The 15,605-nt window shown below is 48.9% G+C and overlaps 1 protein-coding gene across 1 annotated transcript in view; it reads right to left on the bottom strand.

The window, feature by feature from the left end:
- Window positions 1-398: 398 nt before the first annotated feature.
- NIBAN1 (niban apoptosis regulator 1) overlaps window positions 399-15,605 on the bottom strand; it is a 145,958-nt gene continuing 130,751 nt past the window's right edge. Inside the window, 5 exon segments of the mRNA XM_032463541.1 lie at window positions 399-5,113; window positions 7,337-7,448; window positions 11,391-11,498; window positions 13,450-13,560; window positions 15,070-15,231. Coding sequence (XP_032319432.1) covers window positions 3,990-5,113; window positions 7,337-7,448; window positions 11,391-11,498; window positions 13,450-13,560; window positions 15,070-15,231 — 1,617 coding nt within the window. The 3' untranslated portion in view covers window positions 399-3,989.

Here is a 15,605-nt window from a genome sequence, read left to right as displayed (position 1 = left end):
ATGAACTCATGAATGAGTGAGCAACTGTGGATACTGGTGAGTAAATATTGTTTTATTTGTAATTCTAGAAAGAATGAATGTTTTGCTCAGGGTTGCCCATTGAAAACAAATTTGTTTGAACAGCAGTTCAATTACATCAAGAGTAATTGCCCATTGCCGTGTTACAGACGTAATCAATTCCTAGAGAAATTAGCATATGCATTTTAAAAGCATAATCACACCTGACATCAACTAACTTCCCTGTGGATTCCTTCCCGAGGACAGAAAAGGGAAAGTTCCATAACACAGCAACAGTGACTCGCCTTTCAGTCTCCGAGGACTATTCCTCCCGTCTCAAGGATATTTGCTTAAAAGATGAAGCCAGCCCCAATTCCAAATAAATGACACCTGCACACTTCTCCAAGGACAAACATTTTATTGCAATATAGGCACTTGGCAGGGTAAATATGTGGCTAGAAAGTGTTTTAAATTTATTTGCTTTATATAATGACCAGAAAAATCAAACCACAGTGTAGATTTCTTTGTTGAAGTTGCAGACTTCAGACGGCAAATTGCAAAACCCATTTGTTTACAGTAAGAAGCCATGTGCAGCCAACTTTTTTACCTTGTGAAACTGTTATTACTTTATCAGTGATGTCTTTCTCTTCCCCAAATTATTTTTTAAACTTATTTATTTGTTTAAACCATCACTCTTTTAAATTATTTATTAGGTGGGGAGCTAATAAGGTTCATCTATTTATGTATGTTTAGAGGAGGTGCTGGGGGTTGAACCCAGGACCTTGTGCATGCTAAGCATGCGCTCTACCACTTGAGCTACATCCTCCCCTGCTCTCCCACAAACTAAAACTGCTATGTAGCATACATTCTATAGCACTTTTTATAAAGAAATAAAAATCACTGTCTGAAGGAATTGTAGAGCCCTTTGAGATCACTGTCTCCGATCTGAAGGGTTACAAAACCAGACTCGAGAATTTTGTAATGAAAGGTAGAAGATCGAGCTGGAAGGCCCGCAGTTTTTCATACTCAGCCTCTTTATAAAGTTTTTGGACAAACTGGAATCTTACCCTTGTGATCTCCAAAATGCTTCTTTTGGGGGTTGGGGGTGGGGAAAGGTTTATAATGTAAGGCACTACTGTCTCTGCTCTAAGCTGCAAAGGAAAAGATGACAAGCTAATTTTTTTCAAGGAAAATATTCTTTGTGAAAGGTCAACAGTAATACAACTGGTTAAAAGTCACAGATTTTTTTTTGCCAAAAACCATGTCTTGAGGTTTTATGCATTTCAGACAGAGTTGCCCCTAGGAGGGATCCCCAGAGCAGCCTGCAGAGGCTTCTCCAGCTGCTCTTTTAAATCCCAGTAACCTTGTTCCAACCTGAAAACCCCTGAAACAACACAGGCAAGTCTGTATTAAAAGCAAGACAAACCCATAGTAACAGGAAGCTATACCACTCAACCTGTTTAAACGAATAAGGAAATTTGTAATGAACTTTCGTTTGCTGTTCCATCTTGCAATGGAACAATCATCTGACTTAATCTAGTGAACTTGGCTTTTGTGAAGTATGTACAGAGCAATTCTTTGTGTTCTCAGCTACGTCTTCCATGTAGTGTCCAGTCCCCTCTGGCCTATGGATGGGTAAAGGGAGGGCACTGATGTTCATCCTTCCAATGAAGGGACACCTACTCTCTTTCCGGGTTGGAAAAATCTCTTAGCCTTCCAAGGGGAGCCAGAAGTCCTGAGGTGAGCAGAGGGAGGAAGCTGGATGCCCTGGCCTGGGCTCAGCGTGGGCCAGGACCTCCTGGCTTGCTTGTCATGATCCTTCCAGAGAGAAGGGCAGTTCTTGGCAAGTCTGGGCACTGCTCCTTTGGCTCCTGGCCTTACTGGGCAGTGCATCGACCATCTGGCCACCTGCCCCTTGGACTCGGGACATGATTTAAGGGAAGACTCCCCAAGGGCAGAAAACCCAAGTGGAAACATCTCCCTGCCGGACAGCAAGCCCTAGACAGCCGAGCACAGCGGTGCGGTGGGGCACCGGGTCTTACATTTCCTGAGCCGCCTGGCACAGGCGGTTCCCTGCAGGACTCGAGTGACTTGAGAAGGCTGGGAGCCATTATTCAAGGCTGCGTGTGTTTCTAGCAGGAAGTACACATGATGACTAAACCCTAGTGTCTGTCCTTGAAGAGAGGAGTCCTTGGAAGAGACAGGAAGTAAACATAACTGCAAAATTCCATGCCAGACACAAGGACATGAGTGAGCAGAGGCAGGGCCGGAACCAGGGGAGAAGCGACCTCCGCCCCCTTCCCTGTAACAAGACCCTTCACAGATGTGAGGGCCCAAACACTCTAAGGGAAGTTGGAACAACGCAGTATGAGAGTATACTGATACTGATTATTTTTTCATCCCTTATGACCTAGAAATCCACGAAATTCTCCACCTTGAGTTGGAGAGGGAGCTATTTTAAATCCTGGTTAAATGGTTAAACTATGTGACAAGTTCTTTAAAAAGCTGATATAAATTTACTTACTGATAATGATCAAAACAAGCTCTTAGGACAGGATGTGGGGATCCAATGTTACAATTTGTGGAAGGAAATTTCAAGATGTAGTGCCAGGACTAACACTTTTACAATCTGGTATTTTTCTGAAGGACAAGAGAACACATCTTTTTAATCATTCGCATGTGAGTCTATTCCACTTTTAACACTGACTGTTGAAGGTCACAGTCCATTCAGAAGATGTGTTTCTATTTCCATTAAAGCGTAAGTTCAGGGAGAAAGAACAGTATTTCCCACCGCAGTTTTCCAGCTCCAGGGACACAACAGGACCCAGTCTGCTGAGCAACTGAACAGATGATGTCCATTCTTGGTAACATCTTTGGAACTTAAAGGTACGTGTCTTGGGTTTCCTCTTTCTCTCTTCCTTTTTCTCCCTCTTCTTTCTCTCTTATCTTCTTTCTTTAATTCATTTTATTTATTTATTCATTCTCCTTCGGAGAACAAACCAGGACCATTTCAACGGAAAGACAGAAAGCTGTCATGGGTTGAAAATCGGCTTTTTTCTTTTAGATTAAATCCCCCTGGGCCTTTTATTTTATGCCAGACAAGCACCTTACCTTTTCTCTTTTTTTGTTTTCTTTTTCTTTCTTTCTTTCTTTTTGTTTTTTTTTTTTTTTGATTACTGTGCCTAACACAGCACGTGACACAGAATAGCTGCTCAGACAATGTTTAATTGGTAGGCTTCATGCTTGGTAGTTTAGCTAAGCTCTTTCTCTGCCCAGTTTAAGGCTAATTGGGAATGCTTTCAGGCTTCAAATGCCAAGGAAATTTTCTTGCCTCATCTGACTTTCTCCAAAAAGTGATTAGTTAATAAGAATCAACAAGATTAATTAATAAGAAGTTGATCGCTGAATGAGTAACAGGCCCAGATGGTCCCACAGACCACAGCCTTCCTTGGCTTCTGCTCAGAGCCCCCTGAGACGTCTCAGGCTCTGTGGGGCTGCACACAGCGCGGGGTAGGGGGTATTCGGTGTTCACCCCCTTCCTTTCTTGTAGCCTGACTGTGGATGAAGCTGAGCCCTTAAGAGATGCTGAGGGTGGTGTAGTAGACGGTGAAGCTGGATTTGCAGGATACATTTGCATTCTTACAAAAAAAAAGATACTTTAAAGCCTTAAAGTGCGTTAGAAAAAAATGAGCAGGCTGTCCCTACTGTTCCCTCCATCTTCCCTGCAGCACATCCCCTCCCTGGACCCCCTCAGCGGCCCCTCACCCCCAGCACTCCGTTACCTTTGTAATTCCTATTGAAATGCTCAAGCAATTACTTGTGGTAGAACAGCTCAATTCCGTAAAGGTTTGCCTCAGTGCTTGCACCCACGTGGTTTCATTAGACGAATTAAGGAAGTACTTAATACTTTTTTTTTTTTTTTTTTTTGGGTAACAACTTGGATGCCACCCCATAGCTGTATTCTCTCGCTGAGGTTCGCTACGTTGTCTCTCTCACTCCTCCGAGGGCTGGGCTGGGGGATCCTCTTTCTGTGAATCCAGGATGTCGGGACCTGGACCACTCTCCACCACCCACTGACACTCGGGAGCGCGGGCAGCCTCGTGCTCCTCCGCATCCCGGCTGCTGGCAGCCTGGGCGGGGCTGCTCCCCACTCCTGCTGCTTCCTCCGCAGAAGCCTGGCTCTCACGGGGGCTGGTCGGGGCGGAGCTGAAAACGCAGTCTTCCCGGGGCACAGCCTCAGCCTCCAGGGCGCACGCCGCCTCCCCGCCGTCGAGCGCGTCCTGTCCGGAAGCGCGCGCTGCAGGCTCCAGCTCCCCGGGCCCCCCGGCCTCCCCTGGCTCCGGTGCGAGGCCCGAGCCCCCGGGGCCCTCACCCAGCCCCTCACCGAGCCCCCCACAGGCCGGCTGAGGCTCTGCAAGAGCCCCCACCTCCTCGCCGCCCGCCTCGGCCTCCGGAGGGGGACGCGCGGCCTCCCTCCCGCCGACTTGGCTGTCTTCACAGCTGTCCCCGCGGGGGGCAGCTGCGTGGCTGGCCTCTGCGTCGGTCTGGGTTGTTGCCTCTTCTTTTTCAATGTCTTGGGGAGCAGGGGTCTCCTCGTTCGTGTCTTCCTCAATCTTGAGCTGGGCAGGCCCCACTGGGACCTCGACGGCCACCGTCAGCAGATCTCTGAGCTCCTTCAAGGAGCCCGAGGCAGAGGTGGGCTCTTGGTCCTCGGGGGCCTCTCCAAACTCCAGCTCTGATGAGCGTCTGCTCAGGGCTCCTGCTGTGTGCTCTGCGGCCACCAGGCTCACAACAGGGTCACCCACGCCTGAAACGATGCCCTGCCCGTCCCCATCCGGGGGAGGGCTGGGAACGGGGGCAGAAAGGCTTTCTCCTTTGGCCATTGGGCTCGGGACCCCCCGCTGATTCTCCCCCCCTGGCTCCTGGAACACCTCCTCACTGGGGCTCTCACTATCCGGGACTCCTGGCAGGACGGCCGAGGCTCTCCTGGCGGGGCTGGCCTGGTTTGACCCTGCAGGGGTTTTCAGATCAGTTAAGCTGGACACGCTTTCACTGGGCAAGGCCATGTTGTCTTCAAATAAATTGTGTTTCTTCAGGACAGCAGCTTCCTTTATCACTGAGAGATACCAGAAAGCAAAACATAACATTAACACTCCGCCCTGGCCAACCTTGATTTTCTGATTTTATCCAGAAACCAAACTCCCTTCTCAGCTTTTCTGGCCATCCAAATTCCCAATTTCAAGTTCCAGCTGACATCTACCCTCTTCCAGGCAGCCTTCCCTGATGACCAGAGCCTATAAGCTTATTCCAAATGCTAGACAGCTGGAGTGCTCATTTGTTCGTTCCTTTACTCATTCATTTATCCAAACAGCACACATTTACTGGGCACCAAATATGGGAAAGGCTCTGAGACTCCAAAGATGAATAAAATGTGGCTTTTGCTTTCAGGGAGCTCAGATCTATAATAGCATCACGTGTATCACCCACGGACTCCCCCATCGTATCTCACTAGCTTCTGTATAGCTTCTGTATGTGTGGCCCTGGTTTGTCTGCCTCGCCTGAAACTCCTTTAGGGCAGGTCGGGCCTTACGTCTCACCGCTTTTACTCACAGTGCAGTCCTGCATGTGTAATGGGTGCTCAGCACCGAGCATGCAGAGAGAGCCCGGTTGACCTGCAGTGTCCAAACTGAAGGCCTGGGTGCAACCAGGTCATCCTGGAGGCCGTGAGAGGAGTGCCAACAATATTGACAAGCAGCAGCTGACATTTTTGACAACTGGCCTCCACCTTTGGCTGTGCGGGTGGCATAGGCCCGGCGGCCTCGCACCCGAGGGGGGAGCCACTCACATCACAAATAGCATATACTACTGGGAGTGATATTCCAGCATCCTGTACCAGAGTGTCCTGCTCGAACCACATCAGCATATCGTGACAATTTTTTAACAGACAGCAGTCAGGCGTCTGGAGGAAGGGAGCCTTTCTCCAATTCCCCCAAAGGTGCCATGGTGGACGGGCAGCTGCCTTGACTGAGCCCGCCCTTGTGCAGACACTGCATTTGTAACAGAGGACGGATGGGACTCCAGACTGGATCTGCTCCTTTAGTTTTGACCACTGCCCTGCTTTGTAGGCTCAGTCTGGTCAGCTCAGAACTGTTTTCTGCCTGTTTCCTTTTGGGAAACAATGTTGCCTTTAGCCTGAAATACACAGGAGAACCTACTCTCGGGAGCTGGCCTTTAAGGATGTCAGCACGTCTGCGCTTATGCGGAGCTGGCAAGTTGCAAAACAGAGAATAACCTTTGCTTTGTTGGAGGTTTGTAGGGACACCATGACCTGGCCCACGTGGACCGCTGCAAGAACAAAGAATTCCTGCAGCAAGAAGTTTGCAACAACCAACCACACCCCGTCCCTTGGTTTTTTCTTTTTTCTTTTTTTTTTCCATAAGAGGAGCCTGTACTCTGACTGGAGCAGGATGGTTCTCCTAGACATTACTCTGCCGTCCTCTCGGTCTGCTGGCTTTCCAAATAAAGTCGCTATTCCTTGCCCCAACACCTCGTCTGCTGGTTTATTGGCCTGTTGTGCGGCGAGCAGCACGAGTCTGGACTCGGCACCACGCTGACATCTTTATACCCCTTCTCTCACCGGGCCGGCTGACTGCGACATGGGGCTTGTGTGTGGCCAGCTTCCTTTGTGCAGGGGTTACTGTGATGCTTTCTCTGGAAACCAGGTACATCTCAGGCCTACAGTGGTCAGGATCGCTCTCCATTTCAGTGTATTTCTAGCAAAGGTTTCCTCCCTGCACTGCTACCCCAAGCAAGGCCCGCCTCCACAGGATGCTGGGTGCTGGCGTCCCAAGGAGGTCATCACCCAGCGTCTCTCTGTCCGGCCGAGCGGAGGTGAGGAATGTGCTGAGGGAGCAGAGCAGCTGGGACGCCCTGCCACTGAATCACCTCCTCCAGGCTCTGGGAGCCGGTGACCTAAGATCCCTTCTTCCTTTGTTCTGTCTGGAACAGCTGGAGGAAGACAGCTGTCGATGAGACACCCTTGATTTAATCTCTCTATACCTTGGTTTTTCTCATCTGAAAAATGAAGCTTCAAACTCCCATCAGTGAGATTTTAAAGAGAAGTAACGTCTACCAGGCCAGCGGCATGTGTGCCGAGTCACGGCTGCCCAGCCAAGGGCAGCAGCCCTCCCCTGTCCTCTCTGTCTCCCCAGCTCCCCGTGCCAGTGTCCTCTTCCCCTTTCATTCCTCGTCATAAAATCTGGCTGGCCTCACGGGGTCCCATTCAGGGGTATTCCCCTCTACCCAGGGCTTTCTCCAGCACCAGGGGAACCTTCATTACCTTTCAGGGCTTCATCAAGGAGGATCTGATGTAAAATCTCCTCGTAGACATTTTCAACGTGGATCATGTTGGTGTGATCTGCGAAGATGAACTGCTCATATTTCTGAAGTTCCTGGAGAGGGAGAGGGAAGAAGGTGAAGGCACAAGGCGTGAGATGCCCGCTCACAGAGGGGCCGTGGGAAGGCTGCCCCCCTCCCCCGGGACCCCTTCCTTGGAGTGGGATGCGTTGACCGCCCCTTCCCCCAGGCACCACTCCCTGTACTGGGCACATGCTCTGTGCCCTTCCAGGGCGCAGGCACCAGAGATCCTGATCTTTTCAAGGCCTTGTCAAGGGGTCTGAAGTCCTCCTTTTTTCCGTCATAACTAAAACATTTCCTTCTTTTTTTTTTTCAATGCCAACAGTACTTTACTAAGGTATAAATTACACCCAGAACAATGCACACATTTTAAAAGTGCAGCTCAATGATTTTAAATATATAAATATACCCATGTAACCATAACCCAGATCAAGATGGAGAACGTTCCCAGCATCCCCACACCCTTTTCCAGCCTACACCTCCCCGAGAGATAAGCGCGGATCTGGTGTCTGTCACAGTGGATTTGCTTTTCTTGTTCTTTAACTTTATCTAAATGGAATCATGTATTCTTCTGTGTTTGTTTTTGAGATTCATCCATGTTGCCACATGTATCAGAAGCCCCTTCCTTTTTATTGATAAGTGGTATTCATTACGCGGATAAACTAAAATTGTTTACCTATACCCCTACTGATGGATATTGACTGTTACGAACAAAACTGCTATGAACATTCCGATGCGTGATAATGTGTGGATTTAGGGCTTATTTATCTTGTGTGTATACCTAGCAGTGAGACTGCTGGGCCCTAGAGTAGATGGTATGTTTGACGCTCTTAGACTGAGACTCCTTTTCAGGTGTGGACAATCTCTAGTTACGGACACTTCAGGAACGTGCTCCTCTTTCCCTCCAGCTGGCCCAGGATGCGCTGATTCCATCTAAGGCAATCCAGGCAGCATGCGAAATCCTTCAACCCCTCCTGCTTTCCAAGGGTCTTCACATGGCTTGCCTGTTACCAGTATGAGGACAACGCAGGGATCAAACTGTGCTGAATCATATCCCAGTGATTAACTCAGTGATCCTTGCACCTGACGGTGCTGGAGGAGGGCGCCAACAGCTGGTTCTTAGGAAGCCAGAGACTTAGCAATGGGATTCGATGCCTTTTGTCTGGGGTGGGGGCACAGGATTTACAGCAGGCGATCAGAAGCCACCACATTCAGACAACTCTCAGTGCCTAGAACCTGGGGGGTCTGTAGCCCAGGACAGGATTATAGGGGGCAAGAATGGGGTTCTTATGCCTTTATAACCGCCCTAGGGAAAGCCACAGGGTTGAAGAGACATGAACTTCCATGACCCCGAGAGGGTCTGTGAGACAGGACTGACGCGCAGACCAGTGTCGCGTGGAAAGAGCACCGCCCAGGAGACTGGCCACTGCCTCGGAACAGCTGTGGGACCCTGGGCCAGCCACGCCACCTTTGCGCCTCTCTCTCCCTCTGCAAAACGAGGCACACAGGCTCATGTCCGCAACACCTGTCATCTCCCCACATGGTCTTCCACTCCTCAGCCCCCTCTTATTCATCCCGCAGGACTGGGCTAAAATACGACCCAGGGAAGTCGTCTCTGACCCCACAGGCAGAGTTGGGCAGCCTCCTGGGATCTCTGCCATCGCTCTTCTGTGTAAGGCTCCTGCTGTGAGCGCCACAAAGCATGCTGCGTGCCTGTCTCCTGCCTCGAGGCTGTGAACCCCAGGACCAGCAGGGACGCCGGCCTGGCACAGTGCCTGGGTCACGTTTGATACATATTTTATACATGTTTGCTCAATAAACAAACACTGGACCTTTAAAATTTCCACCAGCTGAATAATTCTGCAGAAAGGAATCCTTTCTAAGGGCACTGATGCTGTTGTGATATGTACAACTTTACAAAACAGGTCTCCTATATTGAATTGATCAATCTGTGACATGTGTTTAATTCCCTGAGCCCATTAAGTTAGAATCCTTGAGGGTGGGTCTTGGAGAATCAAATTAAAAAAAAAAAAAAATCTCCCAGGCAATTCTAACGTGCAGCTTGGGTTGAACACCACAGATCAAGGAAGCTGTGACTTGAACCAAGGGAAACACACTTTAGTAAATATTGTACAGCATGAGGAATAGAGCCAAAATTTTGCAATAACTGTAAATGGAAAGTAACCTTTAAAAATGGTATAAAAAAGAAATAAATAATTAGGAAAAAAAGAAATAAATAATTAGGGAAAAAACCGAATCTTCCCTGAAGCAGGTGCTTCCCTAGTTTATTTATTCTGCAAATCAAGATGTCTTTAAATTTCTTAACACCAATACAATATTCTTCATTACTGAAAATACTGGGCTTCAGTTTATTTGAAGCCAGTTTCTCTTGATTACAAAAGCACAAGAGCCTCTTACAGATTAAGAACCACTCTGTTGACGCCTGGGAAGAGGGGAGCAGACGAGAAGGGGGACTTGCCTTGTCCCTCCCCTCCCCTGGGAGGAGGTGGCTCCGAGGCCCCTGCATTGCCTTTGGGACTGGAAACAGCCACCCTAAGCAGAACGTCTACGTGGAGACGTATCCAAGGTGGGCGGGGTCATCCTTTGAGCGACTGGACTTTTCCATCCACATCAGGCAAGAGACAGTCATATAGACAGATTCTTTACTGCCCTGACTTGATCAAATCCTTTTCTATGAAAGAAATATACCCCAGAAATCGGTGTCAGGTACTAGGTATGCTCATGACTTTCCGAAGAGAAATAGCGTTTACAGAGTAAAAAAATGACCAAAGAAATTTCCACAGTAAAATAACTCACCCAAAACGTTGTAATGTTCCAATGCTTGGCGACTCTCTAAGCGGCCCCAAAGCACTTTCTAAATCCTAAAAAGCTCTATATCATTTTTGCCAAGAAGGAGTGGGCCTTACGAATGTCCCAGCTCACAGATCACGCAGTAGCAGCCAAAGCAGCAGTAAACCCCATTTACTGAGTGCAGGCCGTGTTAGCAGTGTGTGGGCTGGGTTCAGACTCTGGTGGTTACCAGCTCTGGGGTCCTGGCCCCGTTACTTGACCCCTCAGGTCTCCTCATTCATGCAAGGAGGATACAAATACTGCCTCCTCATAGGGCTGGCATGAGTACCACCGAGAGAATCCGTTCAGTGTTTAGCACGGAGCCCAGCCGGTGGTAAGCATTCGTCAAATGTTAACTGTACCACCCTAGTCTTCTCAGAGGCTACTGCAGAATACTACTCCCTCTGTTTTCTGGGAGATGAAATCTAGGCCAAGAGAAAGGATACGTGACTTGCCCAAGGTCCCAGAGTGGATTTGTGGGGGAGCTGGGGCTCGAACCCAGATCTCAGCCCAGCCTCACCGGCTCAGCCTGCTCTGCAGACTAGGTCACACCTCCATGATCACGGCTGCCATTGGTTGCCTAGTGTGCGTAGCAGCTTTAAACGGTTTCAGTTTCATTGATCTCAGCAAGCAGACGTTACCGGATCTAACTGAACAAATATCCTTCTGTAATCGTGTTAACTTAAGGCCTTTCCCTGGATGTGGTGGTCAAGTTTCAGAGGACAGGCTGGACCCATGAGTCACACCATAATGAGGAACACCTGGTATCCTTGGACATCCTATGCAAACCCTTAACTCGGTTCAAACTCAGATCATTACCCTTGAGCTTCTGTCTTGTCCAAAGGTCGGCAAATCCAGCCGGCTGCTTGCTTTTGTAAATAAAGTTTTATTGGAACACAGCCTGTGCCTTTGTTTATGTATTATCTGTGGTTGGCGTCTGTGCTGTAACAGCAGAACTGAATGGTTGCAACAAAAACAGCATGGCCTCGAAGCCTAAAACATCTGCTGTCCGACCATTTATGGGAGAAGTTTGCTGACCCCTCCCTGGTCATCTACTGTTTGTAAGCACATCCTGACCAAAAGTTTGCTTGAACTTCACAGGCAACAAGATTAGCCCACTGTCTTACCGGTTTGCACATGGACGCCAGGGCCTTCTGCACGGTGGGGAGTGTGATTTGAACCAGCGCCTCTTGAAATATCCTCTTCCGGACGGTGCTGCTGTCATAATCGTATTGCTGCCAGTGCAGAGGTAGAAACGTATGCCAAACAGCAACGTCACAGTCTCTTAGCCTTTGCTTAAATAAGGGACTCAACTACTGACTTCATCTCCGCTCCCCGCCCCCAGCCCACCCTCAATTTCTGAGGCCACTTGCAGTGTTTCCAAGGTTTCAGAGATCTTTCTATGCAATTCCCTCTCACTCTGGGTGGGCGTCATAACTGGTAATGACCACCCTACCCTCCCCTCTTAACAGATACGGAAACCGAGGTGAGACCAGAACAGAGTGACTTCTGTGTTACAAAATTGGGGACAGAACAGGGGGATGAACCCGTCCTTTGTCACCCCGTCCTGGGTAGGTCCATGGGGGCCATGATCATCCTCCCTCCCTCGACATCCGGAAAGTGAGGCTGGTGGGCCATCATGATTTCCACACTGTGGCACGTTAACCAAAGGAGTTTAGTATCTCAACAGGAAAGACGGTGAATCGCTCTGTTGTACATGGAACATCCAAACCTAGAAGCCAGGGTTTGGTTTTAGGTGTTGCTTTAAGGGGTGGGCCACAGACAACGCGGAGCGTAGTCACAGCTGTGCGAGCAGAAAGGTCAGGCCAAATTCAGGATGGTTAAAGAGGGTTATGTTGGAGATGACAACCTGGGGCAAAATTAGAGCTCCATTCAAATGACCAAAGGCTGCCATGTGGGAGAGGGACAAGGACAAAGGGCAGAACCAGAGTTACCAGCGGCGAGAACACTGGCCTAACCCTGGGGAGCAAGTTCTTGCGGTTAAAACTGTCGATAGAAGAGAAGGCTGGTCCTGAGAGGTGTGGAGTGTGCCGACGCTGGAGGAGCCGCTGACACCGACACTGCCTTTTCTTTCTTGATGGCAGGCTCATTCTCATGCGTATTACCACCACAAATACTGCTTTTCATCTCAGTGATTTGGTTGCCAGAGTTTCCTACTGCCTGTGAGGCATTAAGATCAGACCTGAAGTTCAGGGACCCCCTCCTAGGCTCTGTGAGACTTTGAACTTCTGCTCCAAAGCCCCGTATAGGGAAAGTAGGTCATAAAAAATTCGTGGACTAGGTTTGGGGGTACTTTTAGCTCTAAGCTCCCATTGACTAGCCTGTTGAGCTTCTGTAAGTCATGTCAGATCTCAGGGACTTCGTTTCCTCATCTCTACAATATTTCTTTGCTCTCACAAGGTTTTGGGAGAATCGAAACAGTTGTTTTTTTTTTTGGTGGGGGGGGGGAAGCTTAAAAAGATGCCCTACATAGGCAAGCTCCTATTATTACAAGCATTTTGATATGTACTTATGCACGAAGCACATTTAAAACAATTTCATACAGTAGGCATCTTTTCCTTGGAGTGTTTCCTTTGCCATGAGATTTTGATTTTTCTGAAAAATTTTTCATTTAAGTGGGCTTTACTACCCTGTAAACTCTTTGAAGAAAGAGTGTGCCTTGCCTATTTTTCTATTCCACGTAATACCTATCACAATTCTTTGTTTAGTGGACAGCCAATAAATATCAAGTCCAACTGCTACTCAGCTAAGCCCAGATGTGTCACTTCTGGCAGATAAACAAGGATGCTGAGGGCCTGTGGTCCCTAAAGTAGCCACTAGATGGCAGAATCAGCACGGAAGTCAGGGGCACTGCAGCTGGATGAAAGCCACTGGTAACTCGGAGGGAAGAGGAGGGAAAAAGCTAAAAAGGGGGGGGGGTGCAAGTGAAAGAGAGAACTTGGTATTTTCCACTTAACAAAAGAAATGGAGGTGTCGGCGTATAGCTCAGTGGTACAGCGTGTGCCTATTAGAATGCACGAGGTCCTGGGTTCCATCCCCGGTACCCCCATTAAAAAAAAATCCTCCCCTCCCATAATAAAAAATATATAAATAAAAATTTAAAAAATAAAAAAATTGGATCGTGTTCTTGCTTCGTGCTTCCCACAAACGAGAGAACAGTCTTACCTTTAAGACTCGGAGCTTAACCTTCTCGATGGCGACTGTGGTTTTGGGGGCCTCGCCTTGGAGATGTGGGGAGAGCAGCTGCTCAAACGTGAACACTGCGTTCTCCATTAGCTGGAAACCAAGAGCAACACAGAAACAGACCGCAGTCAGGCTGGGTCAGCACCCCCAGGTCTGCAGGGGTCTGGAGAGAAGGGAAGGGCTGAGCCTCAGAGATGACGCCCTCAGGGCAGCACCCTGGGGGTGACCCAGGGCAACAGGTCCTCAAGCTAGGAAACACACACACACACACACACAACTGTGCACGTACGTATGCGTGTATGTGTAACTTCTGATCCCTTCTCTTTCCACCCTGACCTGGAAAGCCCAAGACCGTGGGGCTGAGGAGATCACCGTCTCCGTGACCAACCCCTTCCTCTGCTCTTTGGTACCCACAGCCAGGGCTTAACCAAGTCAGGTGGGAGACCTCTCCGATTACTTTTTGGCTCCTGAGTCCTGCATCTCCACTTTCAGGGGGAGGTACACCATGCCAGCACATCTCCCGCCCCGCTTTCCAGTCTACCACCTCACTTCCCTTCCCTCCCCTGCCAGGCCGGGAAGGGAGGCAGGGTCCGCGGTTGGTGGAGAAGGTGGGTGAGATGCTCATGGGTTAGGAAACAGAAGGAGTTCAGATTCCTTATTCTCTGCACTTGTGTCTGCAGCCATTTCACCGGGGTCCAGTACTACTAAAGGACCTTCTGTTAAACCATTGACCAACTTTGTTCCTTGTCCATCTTTGATATCTTACAACTCAGAAGCTAGATAATAAATAAAATGTACCACTTAATCCTGCCTATAACTTTTATGGAAAAAAAATGCTCCTTTCTTTCCCGAGCCTGCAGTCTGAAAGCACCCCCAACACTGCCGTGAGTTTATCCAAGGATCTGTGTCGCCATCAGCTCCCTGAGGCGGGAGCCGGCACACTGTCCAGCCCCACAGGAGGCGCCCCTGGAGCATGCGGAGTAGAAATGTACTCTCATGGCTCCGATGATCACACCTGTCCTTCACTTAGAAAGGACCATAATACAGAACAAGTTTGTGCCATTCATTCCTGTTCCTGGAGAAAAAGTTCCCCTGGGAAGGAAAGGAACCTACCAAGCGGACTCAAGAAGTCCAGACTTAAAGCTGCGACTGCGTGATTGATTGACTGACCTTTAACTAGGTTAGGGAATTAATTCAAGCCAGTGGTTCTCCATCCTGGCTGCATATTTAAAGCAGTATGAATTAAAGAAGCATTTAATTATCAGAAAAAAAAAAAGATTTCAGAATCACTAGGAATGTGGTCTGGACGTATTTCTTAAAAGCTCCCTGGAGGATTCTAATGTGCAGCTGACATTAAAGGCACTGATTTGACAAATCAAGTAATTATCAATTAATGCTGCTTTATTTCCCTGAGATATTTCTTCTCTACGATGCTCATCAATATGGAAGAAAGATGAAACCAGCTGGAGCAGGGCAGAGTGTGTCCTCGCCCAGCACGATGCCTTGCTTCCCAGAGCTGCACCAGTGCACCTGCCTCACTGGCCACACTCGTCTCTCCGCACCCCTATCCTCACCCACCGCAGATGACCCCAATGCCCCCACCTCTTGCATGTAGTTCTGGGTCCTCTGAACCACCAGATCGATGTGGGGGAATCTGAAACGGCTCTTGAGATCCTGCAGGTGCTCCTGAAGCAGGTTGACTTTAATATAACAAGGTTCCATCTTCATGGAGTCCAGTGGAAGACTCGTAAGCCGGTCCAGATGCTGCATTTTGGGGAAGGGAAAAGTTAAACAGCCACAGACTTAGGAACCATTTAACGTACCTATTATGTATGACATAAATTTTAAAACAATCAAACATATGTTATTAGAGTGATGACTTCTCAGATCACTGCATCTGTGACCTCTTCATTGTCCTATTTCCCTCCTTAGGTGGGTCCTTGAGGCCACTTTGCTGCTAGGACGGAGACTGGTCTGAGAGCCAGAGGGAGGACAGGAGGCACCCCGGGATGCGGTCGGTGGGCTCCAGTCTTCCCAGGCTCTCGATGGACCCCAAGCGTCCCCTTCCAGCGCTCAGGCGCTCAGGTGGGCTCTCTGGCACTGGAACAGCTGGGCCCAGGAGCCTCCAAACCCTTCTT

Source organism: Camelus ferus, chromosome 21 (assembly GCF_009834535.1).
Source record: "Camelus ferus isolate YT-003-E chromosome 21, BCGSAC_Cfer_1.0, whole genome shotgun sequence".
Taxonomy (NCBI): Eukaryota; Metazoa; Chordata; class Mammalia; order Artiodactyla; family Camelidae; genus Camelus; species Camelus ferus.
Note: the sequence above shows the minus strand (reverse complement) of the source record. Positions and strands in the feature narration are given on the sequence as shown.